At 42.6% G+C, this 16,235-nt stretch overlaps 1 protein-coding gene across 3 annotated transcripts in view; it reads right to left on the reverse strand.

Moving 5' to 3' along the window:
- Nucleotides 1-16,235, reverse strand: part of slc5a6a (solute carrier family 5 member 6a) — a 97,890-nt gene that overhangs the window by 42,408 nt on the left and 39,247 nt on the right. For all 3 annotated transcript variants that reach the window (XM_072911931.1, XM_061924452.2, XM_072911932.1), the window contains exons 2-5: nt 4,981-5,218; nt 4,684-4,905; nt 1,219-1,284; nt 1,018-1,069 (exon numbers count right to left, since the gene is read on the reverse strand). In XM_072911931.1, coding sequence (XP_072768032.1) covers nt 1,018-1,069; nt 1,219-1,284; nt 4,684-4,905; nt 4,981-5,106 — 466 coding nt within the window. In that variant the 5' untranslated portion in view covers nt 5,107-5,218. The remainder of the gene's footprint in view (nt 1-1,017; nt 1,070-1,218; nt 1,285-4,683; nt 4,906-4,980; nt 5,219-16,235) is intronic.

The raw sequence follows: 16,235 nt of genomic DNA on the forward strand, positions 1-16,235 counted from the left end.
ATCAAAAGTCAGTGGAACCTCGTCCATGTTGATAATGTTCTCTGGCCGGATCTTTTTTTCAGCTATCTTGTTTTTACAATATGCACGGAAAGTAGCCAGCTTTTCTTGAAAGTCTTTAGGCAGTTGCTGTGAAATAGTAGTCCGTGTGCGGATGGAGAGATTGCGTCTTTTCATGAACCGGAAACCTGTCGCTTAGTAGGAGCCATTTTGTGGTCTTTACAGATGTAAACACACAAAGGAAATGAAACGTAATATCCGCGCGCTTCTTCTTCTTCTACGCGGGCGGGTGGTTGCTTACAGTAGAAGAAGAAGCGCTTCCTGTTCTATGGGGGCGGGTGCTTACCTTGGCGGTTGCTTGCGTAGAAGAAGAAGCACTTCCTCTTCTACGGGGAAAAAAGATGGCGGCTGTTTACCGTAGTTGCGAGACCGAAACTTTATGAAAATGAATCTTAATATTAATCCATATATAAAGCGCACCGGGTTATAAGCCGCACAGTCAGCTTTTGAGAAAATTTGTGGTTTTTAGGTGCGCCTTATAGTGCGGAAAATACGGTACATCTTGTGAGACCATGTCAGCCATGAAATGGAATCAAGCGACTACGAGCGGTACCGCTGGTTTATCCGGCGTTGAATGGGTCCTACAAATTGTGAGTTCAAATATTTTATTTCTTTACTTTTTCACGTTTAATACGTTTCTTGCAGTTTTAATGTTGACAGCACCACATAAGATATGTTTCAATCGCTGATGCGGGTTTATTGATTTTTAAATGCGCCAGAAAATAGCCCGTTTTGTACACTGTTGATGTGTTTCAATGCACAGTAAATGTGTTTGTGTATGGTATTTCTCCAGCCATGGTCATGTGGTGACATCAATTGTGGTATTTGGAGAGGTCATCATTGAAGTGGGACATCTAACCAACTACCATCCACCTTGAGGTTTTCTATATGAGTGTTCAGTTAAATTTGTTTCATTATTATGAAGAAGTAGTTCAACAAGAAAGAACAGGTGTGTCTCACCTGCATTAAGGGCCAAAGCAGGAGCATAAAGGACCACCCCCATATAAATGACCTACAGATGCAGGGGGAACATGTTAGCGCATGAAGTCAAGTGTTTTGTCTAATGATTAACATTAAAACAAAACAACTAAATCCTTATCCCACCAAAATAAAAAATAAATAAAAAAACACTGAAACAGGATTAAAAAAATGCGTGCATACCATCTGGAAGATGAAGGTCATAGTGCCACATATGCGGACTGTCTTGTTAAAGCGCAGCTCCAGATACTGTTGGGGAGGAAAACAAGACGTGTAAGTTCATGACACTAAAGTTGATGACGGATAAATCAGGCAGTCTACACGTATCTCTTATGTGTGACTGCCATCATATCGCAGTCTACACGTATCTCTTAGGTGTGACTGCCATCATATTGCAGTCTACACGTATCTCTTATGTGTGACTGCCATCATGTTGCAGTCTACACGTATCTCTTATGTGTGACTGCCATCATATTGCAGTCCACACGTATCTCTTATGTGTGACTGCCATCATATTGCAGTCTACACGTATCTCTTATGTGTGACTGCCGTCACATTGCAGTCTACACGTATCTCTTATGTGTGACTGCCATCATATAGCAGTCTACACGTATCTCTTATGTGTGACTGCCATCATATAGCAGTCTACACGTATCTCTTATGTGTGACTGCCATCATATCGCAGTCTACACGTATCTCTTATGTGTGACTGCCATCATATTGCAGTCTACACATATCTCTTATGTGTGACTGTCATCATATTGCAGTCTACACGTATCTCTTATGTGTGACTGCCATCGTATTGCAGTCTACATGTATCTCTTATGTGTGACTGCCATCACATTGCAGTCTACACGTATCTCTTATGTGCGACTGCCATCATATTGCAGTCTACACGTATCTCTTATGTGTGACTGCCGTCATATTGCAGTCTACACGTATCTCTTATGTGTGACTGCCATCATATTGCAGTCTACACGTATCTCTTATGTGTGACTGCCGTCATATTGCAGTCTACACGTATCTCTTATGTGTGACTGCCATCATATTGTAGTCTACACGTATCTCTTATGTGTGACTGCCATCATATTGCAGTCTACACGTATCTCTTATGTGTGACTGCCATCATATTGCAGTTTACACCTATCTCTTATGTGCGACTGCCATCATATTGCAGTCTACACGTATCTCTTATGTGTGACTGCCATCATTTAGCAGTCTACACGTATCTCTCATGTGTGACTGCCATCATATTGCAGTCTACACGTATCTCTTATGTGTGACTGCCATCATATTGCAGTCTACACGTATCTCTTATGTGTGACTGCCATCACATTGCAGTCTACACGTATCTCTTATGTGTGACTGCCATCATATCGCAGTCTACACGTATCTCTTATGTGTGACTGCCATCACATTGCAGTCTACACGTATCTCTTATGTGTGACTGCCATCATATTGCAGTCTACACCTATCTCTTATGTGCGACTGCCATCATATTGCAGTCTACACGTATCTCTTATGTGTGACTGCCATCATGTAGCAGTCTACACGTATCTCTTATGTGTAACTGCCATCATATAGCAGTCTACACGTATCTCTTATGTGTGACTGCCATCACATTGCAGTCTACACGTATCTCTTATGTGTGACTGCCATCATATAGCAGTCTACACGTATCTCTTATGTGTGACTGCCATCATATAGCAGTCTACACATATCTCTTATGTGTGACTGCCATCATATAGCAGTCTACACGTATCTCTTATGTGTGACTGCCATCACATTGCAGTCTACACGTACCTCTTATGTGTGACTGCCATCACATTGCAGTCTACATGTATCTCTTATGTGTGACTGCCATCACATTGCAGTCTACACGTATCTCTTATGTGCGACTGCCATCATATTGCAGTCTACACGTATCTCTTATGTGTGACTGCCATCATATTGCAGTCTACACGTATCTCTCATGTGTGACTGCCATCATATTGCAGTCTACACGTATCTCTTATGTGTGACTGCCATCATATTGCAGTCTACACGTATCTCTTATGTGTGACTGCCATCATATAGCAGTCTACACGTATCTCTTATGTGTGACTGCCATCATATTGCAGTCTACACGTATCTCTTATGTGTGACTGCCATCATATTGCAGTCTACACGTATCTCTTATGTGTGACTGCCGTCATATTGCAGTCTACACGTATCTCTTATGTGTGACTGCCATCATATTGCAGTCTACACATATCTCTTATGTGTGACTGCCATCATATTGCAGTCTACATGTATCTCTTATGTGTGACTGCCATCACATTGCAGTCTACACGTATCTCTTATGTGTGACTGCCATCACATTGCAGTCTACACGTATCTCTTATGTGTGACTGCCATCATATTGCAGTCTACACGTATCTCTTATGTGTGACTGCCATCATATTGCAGTCTACATGTATCTCTTATGTGTGACTACCATCAAATTGCAGTCTACACGTATCTCTTATGTGTGACTGCCATCACATTGCAGTCTACACGTATCTCTTATGTGTGACTGCCATCACATTGCAGTCTACACGTATCTCTTATGTGTGACTGCCATCATATTGCGGTCTACACGTATCTCTTATGTGTGACTGCCATCATATTGCGGTCTACATGTATCTCTTATATGTGACTGCCATCATATTGTAGTCTACACGTATCTCTTATGTGTGACTGCCATCACATTGCAGTCTACACCTATCTCTTATGTGCGACTGCCATCATATTGCAGTCTACACGTATCTCTTATGTGTGACTGCCATCATGTTGCAGTGTACACGTATCTCTTATGTGTGACTGCCATCATATAGCAGTCTACACGTATCTCTTATGTGTGACTGCCATCACATTGCAGTCTACACGTATCTCTTATGTGTGACTGCCATCACATTGCAGTCTACACGTATCTCTTATGTGTGACTGCCATCACATTGCAGTCTACACGTATCTCTTATGTGTGACTGCCATCATATTGCGGTCTACACGTATCTCTTATGTGTGACTGCCATCATATTGCGGTCTACATGTATCTCTTATATGTGACTGCCATCATATTGTAGTCTACACGTATCTCTTATGTGTGACTGCCATCACATTGCAGTCTACACCTATCTCTTATGTGCGACTGCCATCATATTGCAGTCTACTGTATCTCTTATGTGTGACTGCCATCATATTGCAGTCTACGCGTATCTCTTATGTGTGACTGCCATCATATTGCAGTCTACATGTATCTCTTATGTGTGACTGCCATCATATTGCAGTCTACACGTATCTCTTATGTGTGACTGCCATCATATAGCAGTCTACTGTATCTCTTAAGTGTGACTGCCATCATATTGCAGTCTACACATATCTCTTATGTGTGACTGCCATCATATTGCAGTCTACACGTACTGTATCTCTTATGTGGGACTGCCATCATATTGCAGTCTACACATATCTCTTATGTGTGACTGCCATCTACTGGTCACCAAGTACCAAATAAAATAGCTTTGAGATCGGTAAGCACAACCAGAATTATTCCGTACACTGTCGAAATGAAAGGATTTTCAGTGCGCCTTATTGTGGTAAAAATACAGTATGTTTTGTTTTGATCCTTACTTCATAGGCGCTGGAGAGCCGCAGTCGGTAGAAGACCGGTATAAAAACGTGTGCCGGGATGAGTAGACCCAAGAAGTAGGAGCAGCCCAAGAACCAGTACTGAGTCCCAAAGGTGTAGACTTCGGACGGCGCGCCCAGAATTGCCACGGCCGACTGGAAGGTGGCGAGCAGAGACAAAGAGACGGGCAGGCAGCTCATGGAGCGGTCGGCCATCAGGAACTCCTGTTGGGGAACAAGATGTCACAAATGAATGAGACTGAAACCTGACATGCATCTTTTTCCCCCCCGCCGGCCCACCTGTGTCGTGCGCTGGCGTCCGCCGGAGAAGGCGTAAAAGAGGCCGATGCCGGCCGAGGCCACCAGCAGCAAGGCAAAGATGACGTAGTCCACCGTGGTGAAGTGCATCTGGACTACTTCCCCCATGGCGAGTCTGCCGGGGAGTCCTGGGCTGAGGTTTTTGTGGCGGAGGCCGTTCTAGCGGCGGCCCTTGAGGACGGTCACAACGCTACATGGGACCATTGTGGGAGTTGGAAAGCTGGAGAAAGAGAAACAGGGATTAAAAAAGCGATGAGTGGGTGACAGTGGATATGCAGGGCTGGATTTTAACCACCAACCCTCGTCATTTGCTGTCATCAGAGGTGGGTAGTAACTAGGGCTGCAGCTAACGATTATTTTTCTATCGATTAATCCGTAGATTATTTTTTCGATTAATCGGTTAATCTATAGATTATTTTTTTCGATTAATCTATAGATTATTTTTCCTTTTACCGATTTTTTTTTTTAATTTAAAATGAAGAGGAAAAAATAAATGTAGGCCAGTTTTTTCAAAAGGCATGGCTTTTATTTACAAAAAAGAAAGTATGGCCACTCAGTCAACATTGACAACAACATGACAAAATATTCTGTAACAATGTAAACATTTAAAACTTTTAACATTTAACAAAATTAAAAGTAGCTTATTTGCTTTTTAATGTGCAAATATAAAAGTAAACATCCAGTGCAAATCTTAATATTCTGCAATAGTATAAGCATTTCAAAAGTAAAAGTATTGCTTATTTTGCTTTAAAATGTGCAAAAATAAAGATAAACATCCAATACAAAAAAGTGCAAAAGGGAAATATTCTGTAACAAGTGTAAACATTTCAACAAAAGTAAAAGTATTGCTTATTTGCTAAAATGTGCAAAAATAAAGCTAAACATCCAATACAAAAAAGTGTACAGTGTAAACATTTCAACAAAAGTAAAAGTATTGCTTATTTTGCTTAATAACACAACAATGATAGTATGATTAAAGTGAAAGTTAATTGTTGGTTTGTACATAGTATATGTAACTGTTAATGTTGTAAAAGGTATTTGCACAACTAATTAACGTTAGCGTTTGTGACACGTCTTGTGCCGTGGGGTTCTTTCAGGACCGACAGACTGAACGCCAGACGGCTTTGCCAGGTTTACAATCTTTTAATTTTACACAAAGTCTTTTCTCTTCCAACTGCGCGGATCGCGCACCTGGGCACGATTGCGGCGTCGCTCCCGGCGCGCCCCGCCTCGCCGCTCGCTCGCCGCCGCCGCCTCTCCACAGCGTTAAAGAGGAGCGCGTCTTTGTAAACACTGAACAGGCACGCCAAACGCGCCTCTCAGAGCGAAACGGTGCTTTAGTTTATGAATTTACAACGCAGATACAAATGACACATTCATGTTTTTGTGTAATGATGACAACGTATACGCACGCGGACGATTGACTTGTTGATGGTGATGGCAAGAACGCTGTCGGGGGTTTTCTTTTCAAATGTTCCTTCATAGCCGTTGTGCTGCTATGATAGGCCATTTCCGCTCGACACAGTGTGCATACAACAACATTATTAGGCCGTTTATTGAAATACTCCCACACTTTTGACGACTTTTGGCGTGCTTTTTTCCCCTCGCTCGCATCGTCTGCTTTGCACTCCGCCATGACAGTAAAGTAGAGTGACGTAAATATGCGACGCGCCGACGCACAAAAACGGCGTCGACGTATTTACGTAACCGATGACGTCGACTACGTCAACGCGTCGTTTCAGCCTTAGTGGATATGCAGGGCTGGAATTTAACCACCAACCCTCGTCATTTGCTGTCATCAGAGGTGGGTAGTAACGCGCTACATTTACTCCGTTACATCTACTTGAGTAACTTTTGGGATAAATTGTATTTCTAAGAGTAGTTTTAATGCAACATACTTTTACTTTTACTTGAGTATATTTATAGAGAAGAAACGCTACTTTTACTCCGCTACTTTTATCTACATTCAGCTCGCTACTGGCTACTAATTTTTATCCATCTGTTACTGCACGCTTTGTTTGTTTTGGTCTGTCAGACAGACCTTCATAGTGCCTGCGTTTCAACAAATACAGTCACTGGTGACGTTCACTCCGTTCCACCAATCAGATGCAGTCACTGGTGACGTTGGACCAATCAAACAGAGCCAGGCGGTCACATGACCTGACTTAAACAATTTGAAAAACTTGACCATTTAGTGGTCAATTGTACGGAATATGTACTGTACTGTGCAATCTACTAATAAAAGTTCCAATCAATCAATCAAAAGTGTGAAGGAAAAAAGACCCTTTTTTTATTTCAACCGTACATCCCGTCAAAAGCCTAAAGACTGACTGCACAGTTCCTGTCTTCACAATAAAAGTGCCGCTCCATGGCGCCTGCGCTTTCAAAATAAGAGTCTCCGAAAGCCAGCGCAAACAAGCTAGCAAGCTAGGGAGTTTGCCGCCAATGTATTTCTTGTAAAGTGTATAAAAACGAATATGGAAGCTGGACAAATAAGATGCCAAAAACCAACCACTTTCATGTGGTATTAGACAGAAAGGAGGAACTTTTTTTCTCCTCCATTTGAAAACGTGGACGTTATCATCACTACTGTCTGATTACAATCAATGCAAGTCATCAGAATCAGGTAATACACCAACTTATATTCTTGTCTTCATGAAAGAAAGGAATCTATGTGTTAAACATGCATGTATATTCATTAAAACACCTTTAACATGTAAACAAAAACGGCAAAATAAATAAATATAAATTATATACTGTATATATATATATATGTGTATATATATATTTATATGTATATATATATAAATGTGTGTATATATATATATATGTGTATATATATATATATATATATATATATATATATGATATGTGTGTGTATGTTACTCATCAGTTACTCAGTACTTGAGTAGTTTTTTCACAACATACTTTTTACTTTTACTCAAGTAAATATTTGGGTGACTACTCCTTACTTTTACTTGAGTAATAAATCTCTAAAGTAACAGTACTCTTACTTGAGTACAATTTCTGGCTACTCTACCCACCTCTGCTAGTTAGTACTGGTATACCATACAACCCTAATCTGGACAATTCACTCCATCTGACAGAAGATACAACTTTAGTCAAGATGATCTGCAGCCAGTTTTACTAAATAAAACAAAGCAGGACATTTCAGAGGCCACGTTTCAGCAAACAACAACAACAATCTGGTTCTGTTATTGTAATAGAGACTCTATTATTCCTTCACTGTTTCAATGTGTGGGAGATTTATTTCTATTATTCCGTTGGGACGCCCCCCGCTGTGCTCATCTGAGGCAAAACTCTTATATTTCCCTGAAGCTACATCTCCCCCGCCATGCACTGGACATGCTGATGAAGAGCCAGCGGGTGCTGTTGAGAGGTAGACGTGGGAAAGTAGGGCAGCCGCAAATTGAGGATGAAAATGAACCATGTCATCCTTGGCTGTTGTAGGGCTGCACAATTAATCTCATTTCAATCAGTTTTTTGTTGAGAACGACCAAATCGTAAGTGAGAAGAAGATGATTGCGGACAGCTTCAATATGTTTTTTGTTAAAGTTGGCAAAAAAAAAATCCCAATTAATGATGAACAGCCCATGGAACTTATTGAAAAAAATCCTTACTCGATGTTCCTTACTCCGACTGTCGAAAAGGAAGTCTTACGAGATTATTCAGAAAAGCAAGAACAAAACATCACGTGACGTTTATGACCTCGACATGAGGACGGTCCGGAACGTAGCGGAAGAAATCATCAAACCATTCACATACATCTGCAATTTATCTTTTCAACTTGGACAATTTCCTTCCTCCTCAGCCTTCCCGGTAAGGTCTATTCAGGTGTACTGGAGAGGAGGCTACGCCGGATAGTCCAACCTCGGATTCAGGAGGAACAGTGTGGTTTTCGTCCTGGTCGTGGAACTGTGGACCAGCTCTATACTCTGGGCAGGGTCCTTGAGGGTGCATGGGAGTTTGCCCAACCAGTCTACATGTGCTTTGTGGACTTGGAGAAGGCATTCGACCGTGTCCCTCGGGAAGTCTTGTGGGGAGTGCTCAGAGAGTACGGGGTATCGGACTGTCTGATTGTGGCAGTCCGCTCCCTGTATGATCAGTGCCAGAGCCTGGTCCGCATTGCCGGTAGTAAGTCGGACACGTTTCCAGTGAGGGTTGGACTCCGCCAAGGCTGCCCTTTGTCACCCATTCTGTTCTGAACTTTTATGGACAGAATTTCCAGGCGCAGTCAAGGCGTTGAGGGGATCTGGTTTGGTGGCTGCAGGATTAGGTCTCTGCTTTTTGCAGATGATGTGGTCCTGATGGCTTCATCTGGCCAGGATCTTCAGCTCTCACTGGATCGGTTCGCAGCCGAGTGTGAAGCGACTGGGATGAGAATCAGCACCTCCAAGTCCGACTCCATGGTTCTCGCCCGGAAAAGGGTGGAGTGCCATCTCCGGGTTGGGGAGGAGATCTTGCCCCAAGTGGAGGAGTTCAAGTACCTCGGAGTCTTGTTCACGAGTGAGGGAAGAGTGGATCGTGAGATCGACAGGCGGATCGGCGCGGCGTCTTCAGTAATGCGGACGCTGTATCGATCCGTTGTGGTGAAGAAGGAGCTGAGCCGGAAGGCAAAGCTCTCAATTTACCGGTCGATCTACGTTCCCATCCTCACCTATGGTCATGAGCTTTGGGTTATGACCGAAAGGACAAGATCACGGGTACAAGCGGCTGAAATGAGTTTCCTCCGCCGGGTGGCGGGTCTCTCCCTTAGAGATAGGGTGAGAAGCTCTGCCATCCGGGGGGAGCTCAAAGTAAAGCCGCTGCTCCTCCACATGGAGAGGAGCCAGATGAGGTGGTTCGGGCATCTGGTCAGGATGCCACCCGAACGCCTTCCTAGGGAGGTGTTTAGGGCACGTCCGACCGGTAGGAGGCCACGGGGAAGACCCAGGACACGTTGGGAAGACTATGTCTCCCGGCTGGCCTGGGAACGCCTCGGGGTCCCACAGGAAGAGCTGGACGAAGTGGCTGGGGAGAGGGAAGTCTGGGCTTCCCTGCTTAGGCTGCTGCCCCCGCGACCCGACCTCGGATAAGCGGAAGAAGATGGATGGATGGATGGAATTTGAGTCATGACATTTTTTTCAATGCTGCAATTTACAACTTTGAGACCTTCAAAAAAAAATTCAAAAGGTCTCAGCAATAGGAATGGAAACAAGGATTATGATGGAAATACAAGATATTTTGATGAGAATAGACAAGGGAAATCTATGAGTCACTTTTAAATGAAAATGGTGTGTGTGTGTGTGTGTGTGTGTGCATGTGTGTGTCGCCACACAAAAGATTACAAGGAGGTCACGCAGCAGCACACGGTTGCCTGGCAACACAGGGACAATAGTTGTCCATTTTAAGCAGGGGGTTGAACGTGTGGTGTATCTTCTGTAGGCTTCCTAAAGCACATGAACATCATTTGATGCTGGATGAAAGAGACCTACTTGACTGATATATTATAGTAACAGCAATACACATAATTATGTTTCCTCCTCCATCTTTTATCCACTTGCTTCCAGGCCTGACCATGCTAATCACATTGAAAAGTAGGATTATTATTATTATTAGTACCGTATTTTCCGGACCATAGGGTGCACCGGATTATAAGGCGCACTGCTGATGAGCGGGTTTAGGTCTATTTTCATACAAAAAGCACCGGATTAAAAGAGTCATATTATTAGGGCCTGAAGGGAGTCCTTTTACAATGGTACAGAGGACCCTATTGAATTTGTAAGGTTTTATTATTATTATTATTTTTTTTTTTTCTTCCGCCGCCACATTAAACTGTAATTTGACCCACTTAAAATGCTTCAAAACTCACCATATTTGACCCACACATCAGGATCTGCGAAAATTGCCTTTTAATAAAAAAACAACAACCACAAAACTCAAAATTGCGCTGTAGCGCCCCCTAGGAAAAAAACAAACTAGACTGCCTGTAACTCCCACTAGGAAGGTCGGAGAGACATGAAACAAAAACCTCTATGTAGGTCTGACTTAGACCATAATTGTACATTCTCGGGCAAAAATCAACAGGAAGTTGGCAATTCCCCCTTCAAGACAAAAATGTACTAAAAACAGTCACTTTTGCCTCTTTGAGCTGTAATTTGACCCCCTTAACATGCTTCAAAACTCACCAAACTGAACACACACATCAAGACTGGCAAAAATTGTGATCTACCGTATTTTCCGCACTATAAGGCGCACCGGATTATTAGCCGCACCTTCTATGAATTACATATTTCATAATTTTGTCCACCAATAAGCCGCCCCGGACTAAAAGCCGCGCCTACGCTGCGCTAAAGTGAATGTCAAAAAAACGCTGCGCTAAAGTGAATGTCAAAAAAACAGTCAGATAGTTCAGTCAAACTTTAATAATATATTGAAAACCAGCGTTCTAACAACTCTGTCCCAAAATGTACGCAAATGTGCAATCACAAACATAGTAAAATTCAAAATGGTGTAGAACAATAGCAACATAATGTTGCTCGAACGTTAATGTCACAACACACAAAATAAACATAGCGCTCACTTTCTGAAGTTATTCTTCATTCGTAAATCCTTCGAATTCTTCGTCTTCGGTGTCCGAATTGAAAAGTTGGGCGAATACGGGATCCAAAATGGCCGGTTCCGTCTCGTCGAAGTCACCGGAGTCAGTGTCACTGTTGTCCAGCAGTTCTGTGAATCCTGCCTTCCGGAAAGCTCGGACCACAGTTGTGACCGAAACTATCTGCCCAGGCATTTACGATCCACTGGCAGATGTTGGCGTATGTCGACCGGCGCTATCTGCCCGTCTTAGTGAAGGTGTGTTCGCCTTCGGAGCTGTGTGAAAAAAGCCACCCGGCCTCTTCGCGTAAACTTCCCTTAACCACTCGCTCATCTTTTCTTCATCCATCCATCCCTTCGAGTTAGCTTTTATGATGACGCCGGCTGGAAAGGTCTCTTTTGGATGGGTGGAAGTTAGCATGGCAAGCTAGAACCACAGTGAAGGATGACTTCTCATTCCCTGTGGTGCGAATATTCACCGTACGTGCTCCCGTTCCACAGTGCGGTTCAGTTGCTGTGAAATACGGTAGTAATCCGTGTGCGGATGGAGAGATTGCGTCTTTTTATGAACCGGATCGCTTATTAGGAGCCATTTTGTGGTCTTTACAGATGTAAACAGGAAATGAAACGTACGGTGATATCCGCGCGTTTTTTCTTCTTCTTCCGGGGGCGGGTGAAGCGCTTCCTGTTCTATGGGGGCGGGTGAAGCGCTTCCTGTTCTATGGGGGCGGGTGAAGCGCTTCCTGTTCTATGGGGGCGGGTGAAGCGCTTCCTGTTCTATGGGGGCGAGTGCTTTCCTTGGCGGTTGCTTGCGTAGAAGAAGAAGCGCTTCCTGTTCTACCGGGAAAAAAGATGGCGGCTGTTTACCGAAGTTGCGAGACCGAAACTTTATGAAAATGAATCGTAATAAAGCGCACCGGGTTATTAGGCGCACTGTCAGCTTTTGAGAAAAATTGTGGTTTTTAGGTGCGCCTTATAGTGCGGAAAATACGGTAATAAAAAAACCTAACCCCAAATCTCAAAATTGCGCTTTACCGCAATTTTGGAATAAAACGCAGAAAAAACTGCTCCTCGGAAGAAACAAAAGTATTAGGACACTTAGGACTAAAACTGGACACAAGTATTGGGACACTTGGGATGTAAATTGGACAAAAGTATTGGGACACTTGGGACTAACACTTGACAAAAGTATTGGGACACTTAGGACTAAACCTGGACAAAAGTATTGGGACACTTAGGACTAACACTTGACAAAAGTATTGGGACACTTAGGACTAAAACTGGACACAAGTATTGGGACACTTGGGATGTAAATTGGACAAAAGTATTGGGACACTTGGGACTAACACTTGACAAAAGTATTGAGACACTTAGGACTAAAACTGGACACAAGTATTGGGACACTTGGGATGTAAATTGGACAAAAGTATTGGGACACTTGGGACTAACACTTGACAAAAGTATTGGGACACTTAGGACTAAAACTGGACAAAAGTATTGGGACACTTAGGACTACCACTGGACAAAAGTATTGGGACACTTAGGACTACCACTGGACAAAAGTATTGGGACACCTACACTGGACAAAAGTATTGGGACACCTACACTGGACAAAAGTATTGGGACACTTAGGACTAGAACTTGACAGAAGTATTAGGACACTCGGGACTAAAACTGGACAAAAGTATTGGGACACTTAGGACTAAAACTGGACACAAGTATTGGGACACTTGGGATGTAAATTGGACAAATGTATTGGGACACTTGGGACTAACACTTGACAAAAGTATTGGGACACTTAGGACTAAACCTGGACAAAAGTATTGGGACACTTAGGACTACCACTGGACAAAAGTATTGGGACACTTACACTGGACAAAAGTATTGGGACACTTAGGACTAGAACTTGACAAAAGTATTAGGACACTCGGGACTAAAACTGGACAAAAGTATTGGGACACTTAGGACTAGAACTTGACAAAAGTATTAGGACACTCGGGACTAAAACTGGACAAAAGTATTGGGACACTTAGGACTAACACTTGACAAAAGTATTGGGACACTTAGGACTAAAACTGGACACAAGTATTGGGACACTTGGGATGTAAATTGGACAAAAGTATTGGGACACTTGGGACTAACACTTGACAAAAGTATTGAGACACTTAGGACTAAAACTGGACACAAGTATTGGGACACTTGGGATGTAAATTGGACAAAAGTATTGGGACACTTGGGACTAACACTTGACAAAAGTATTGGGACACTTAGGACTAAAACTGGACACAAGTATTGGAACACTTGGGATGTAAATTGGACAAATGTATTGGGACTCTTGGGACTACAACTTGACAAAAGTATTGGGACACTTAGGACTAAACCTGGACAAAAGTATTGGGACACTTAGGACTACCACTGGACAAAAGTATTGGGACACTTACACTGGACAAAAGTATTGGGACACTTAGGACTAGAACTTGACAAAAGTATTAGGACACTCGGGACTAAAACTGGACAAAAGTATTGGGACACTTAGGACTAGAACTTGACAAAAGTATTAGGACACTCGGGACTAAAACTGGACAAAAGTATTGGGACACTTAGGACTAACACTTGACAAAAGTATTGGGACACTTAGGACTAAAACTGGACACAAGTATTGGGACACTTGGGATGTAAATTGGACAAAAGTATTGGGACACTTGGGACTAACACTTGACAAAAGTATTGAGACACTTAGGACTAAAACTGGACACAAGTATTGGGACACTTGGGATGTAAATTGGACAAAAGTATTGGGACACTTGGGACTAACACTTGACAAAAGTATTGGGACACTTAGGACTAAAACTGGACACAAGTATTGGAACACTTGGGATGTAAATTGGACAAATGTATTGGGACTCTTGGGACTAACACTTGACAAAAGTATTGGGACACTTAGGACTAAACCTGGACAAAAGTATTGGGACACTTAGGACTACCACTGGACAAAAGTATTGGGACACTTAGGACTACCACTGGACAAAAGTATTGGGACACCTACACTGGACAAAAGTATTGGGACACCTACACTGGACAAAAGTATTGGGACACTTAGGACTAGAACTTGACAGAAGTATTAGGACACTCGGGACTAAAACTGGACAAAAGTATTGGGACACTTAGGACTAAAACTGGACACAAGTATTGGGACACTTGGGATGTAAATTGGACAAATGTATTGGGACACTTGGGACTAACACTTGACAAAAGTATTGGGACACTTAGGACTAAACCTGGACAAAAGTATTGGGACACTTAGGACTACCACTGGACAAAAGTATTGGGACACTTACACTGGACAAAAGTATTGGGACACTTAGGACTAGAACTTGACAAAAGTATTAGGACACTCGGGACTAAAACTGGACAAAAGTATTGGGACACTTAGGACTAGAACTTGACAAAAGTATTAGGACACTCGGGACTAAAACTGGACAAAAGTATTGGGACACTTAGGACTAACACTTGACAAAAGTATTGGGACACTTAGGACTAAAACTGGACACAAGTATTGGGACACTTGGGATGTAAATTGGACAAAAGTATTGGGACACTTGGGACTAACACTTGACAAAAGTATTGAGACACTTAGGACTAAAACTGGACACAAGTATTGGGACACTTGGGATGTAAATTGGACAAAAGTATTGGGACACTTGGGACTAACACTTGACAAAAGTATTGGGACACTTAGGACTAAAACTGGACACAAGTATTGGAACACTTGGGATGTAAATTGGACAAATGTATTGGGACACTTGGGACTAACACTTGACAAAAGTATTGGGACACTTAGGACTAAACCTGGACAAAAGTATTGGGACACTTAGGACTAAACCTGGACAAAAGTATTGGGACACTTAGGACTACCACTGGACAAAAGTATTGGGACACCTACACTGGACAAAAGTATTGGGACACTTAGGACTAGAACTTGACAAAAGTATTAGGACACTCGGGACTAAAACTGGACAAAAGTATTGGGACACTTAGGACTAAAACTGGACACAAGTATTGGGACACTTGGGATGTAAATTGGACAAATGTATTGGGACACTTGGGACTAACACTTGACAAAAGTATTGGGACACTTAGGACTAAACCTGGACAAAAGTATTGGGACACTTAGGACTACCACTGGACAAAAGTATTGGGACACCTACACTGGACAAAAGTATTGGGACACTTAGGACTAGAACTTGACAAAAGTATTAGGACAATCGGGACTAAAACTGGACAAAAGTATTGGGACACTTAGGACTAAAACTGGACACAAGTATTGGGACACTTGGGATGTAAATTGGACAAAAGTATTGAGACACTTAGGACTAAAACTGGACAAATGTATTGGGACTCTTGGGACTACAACTTGACAAAAGTATTGGGACACTTAGGACTAAACCTGGACAAAAGTATTGGGACACTTAGGACTACCACTGGACAAAAGTATTGGGACACTTACACTGGACAAAAGTATTGGGACACTTAGGACTAGAACTTGACAAAAGTATTAGGACACTCGGGACTAAAACTGGACAAAAGTATTGGGACACTTAGGACTAGAACTTGACAAAAGTATTAGGACACTCGGGACT

The sequence above is a fragment of the Nerophis lumbriciformis genome, linkage group LG29, assembly GCF_033978685.3.
Source record: "Nerophis lumbriciformis linkage group LG29, RoL_Nlum_v2.1, whole genome shotgun sequence".
NCBI lineage: Eukaryota > Metazoa > Chordata > Actinopteri > Syngnathiformes > Syngnathidae > Nerophis > Nerophis lumbriciformis.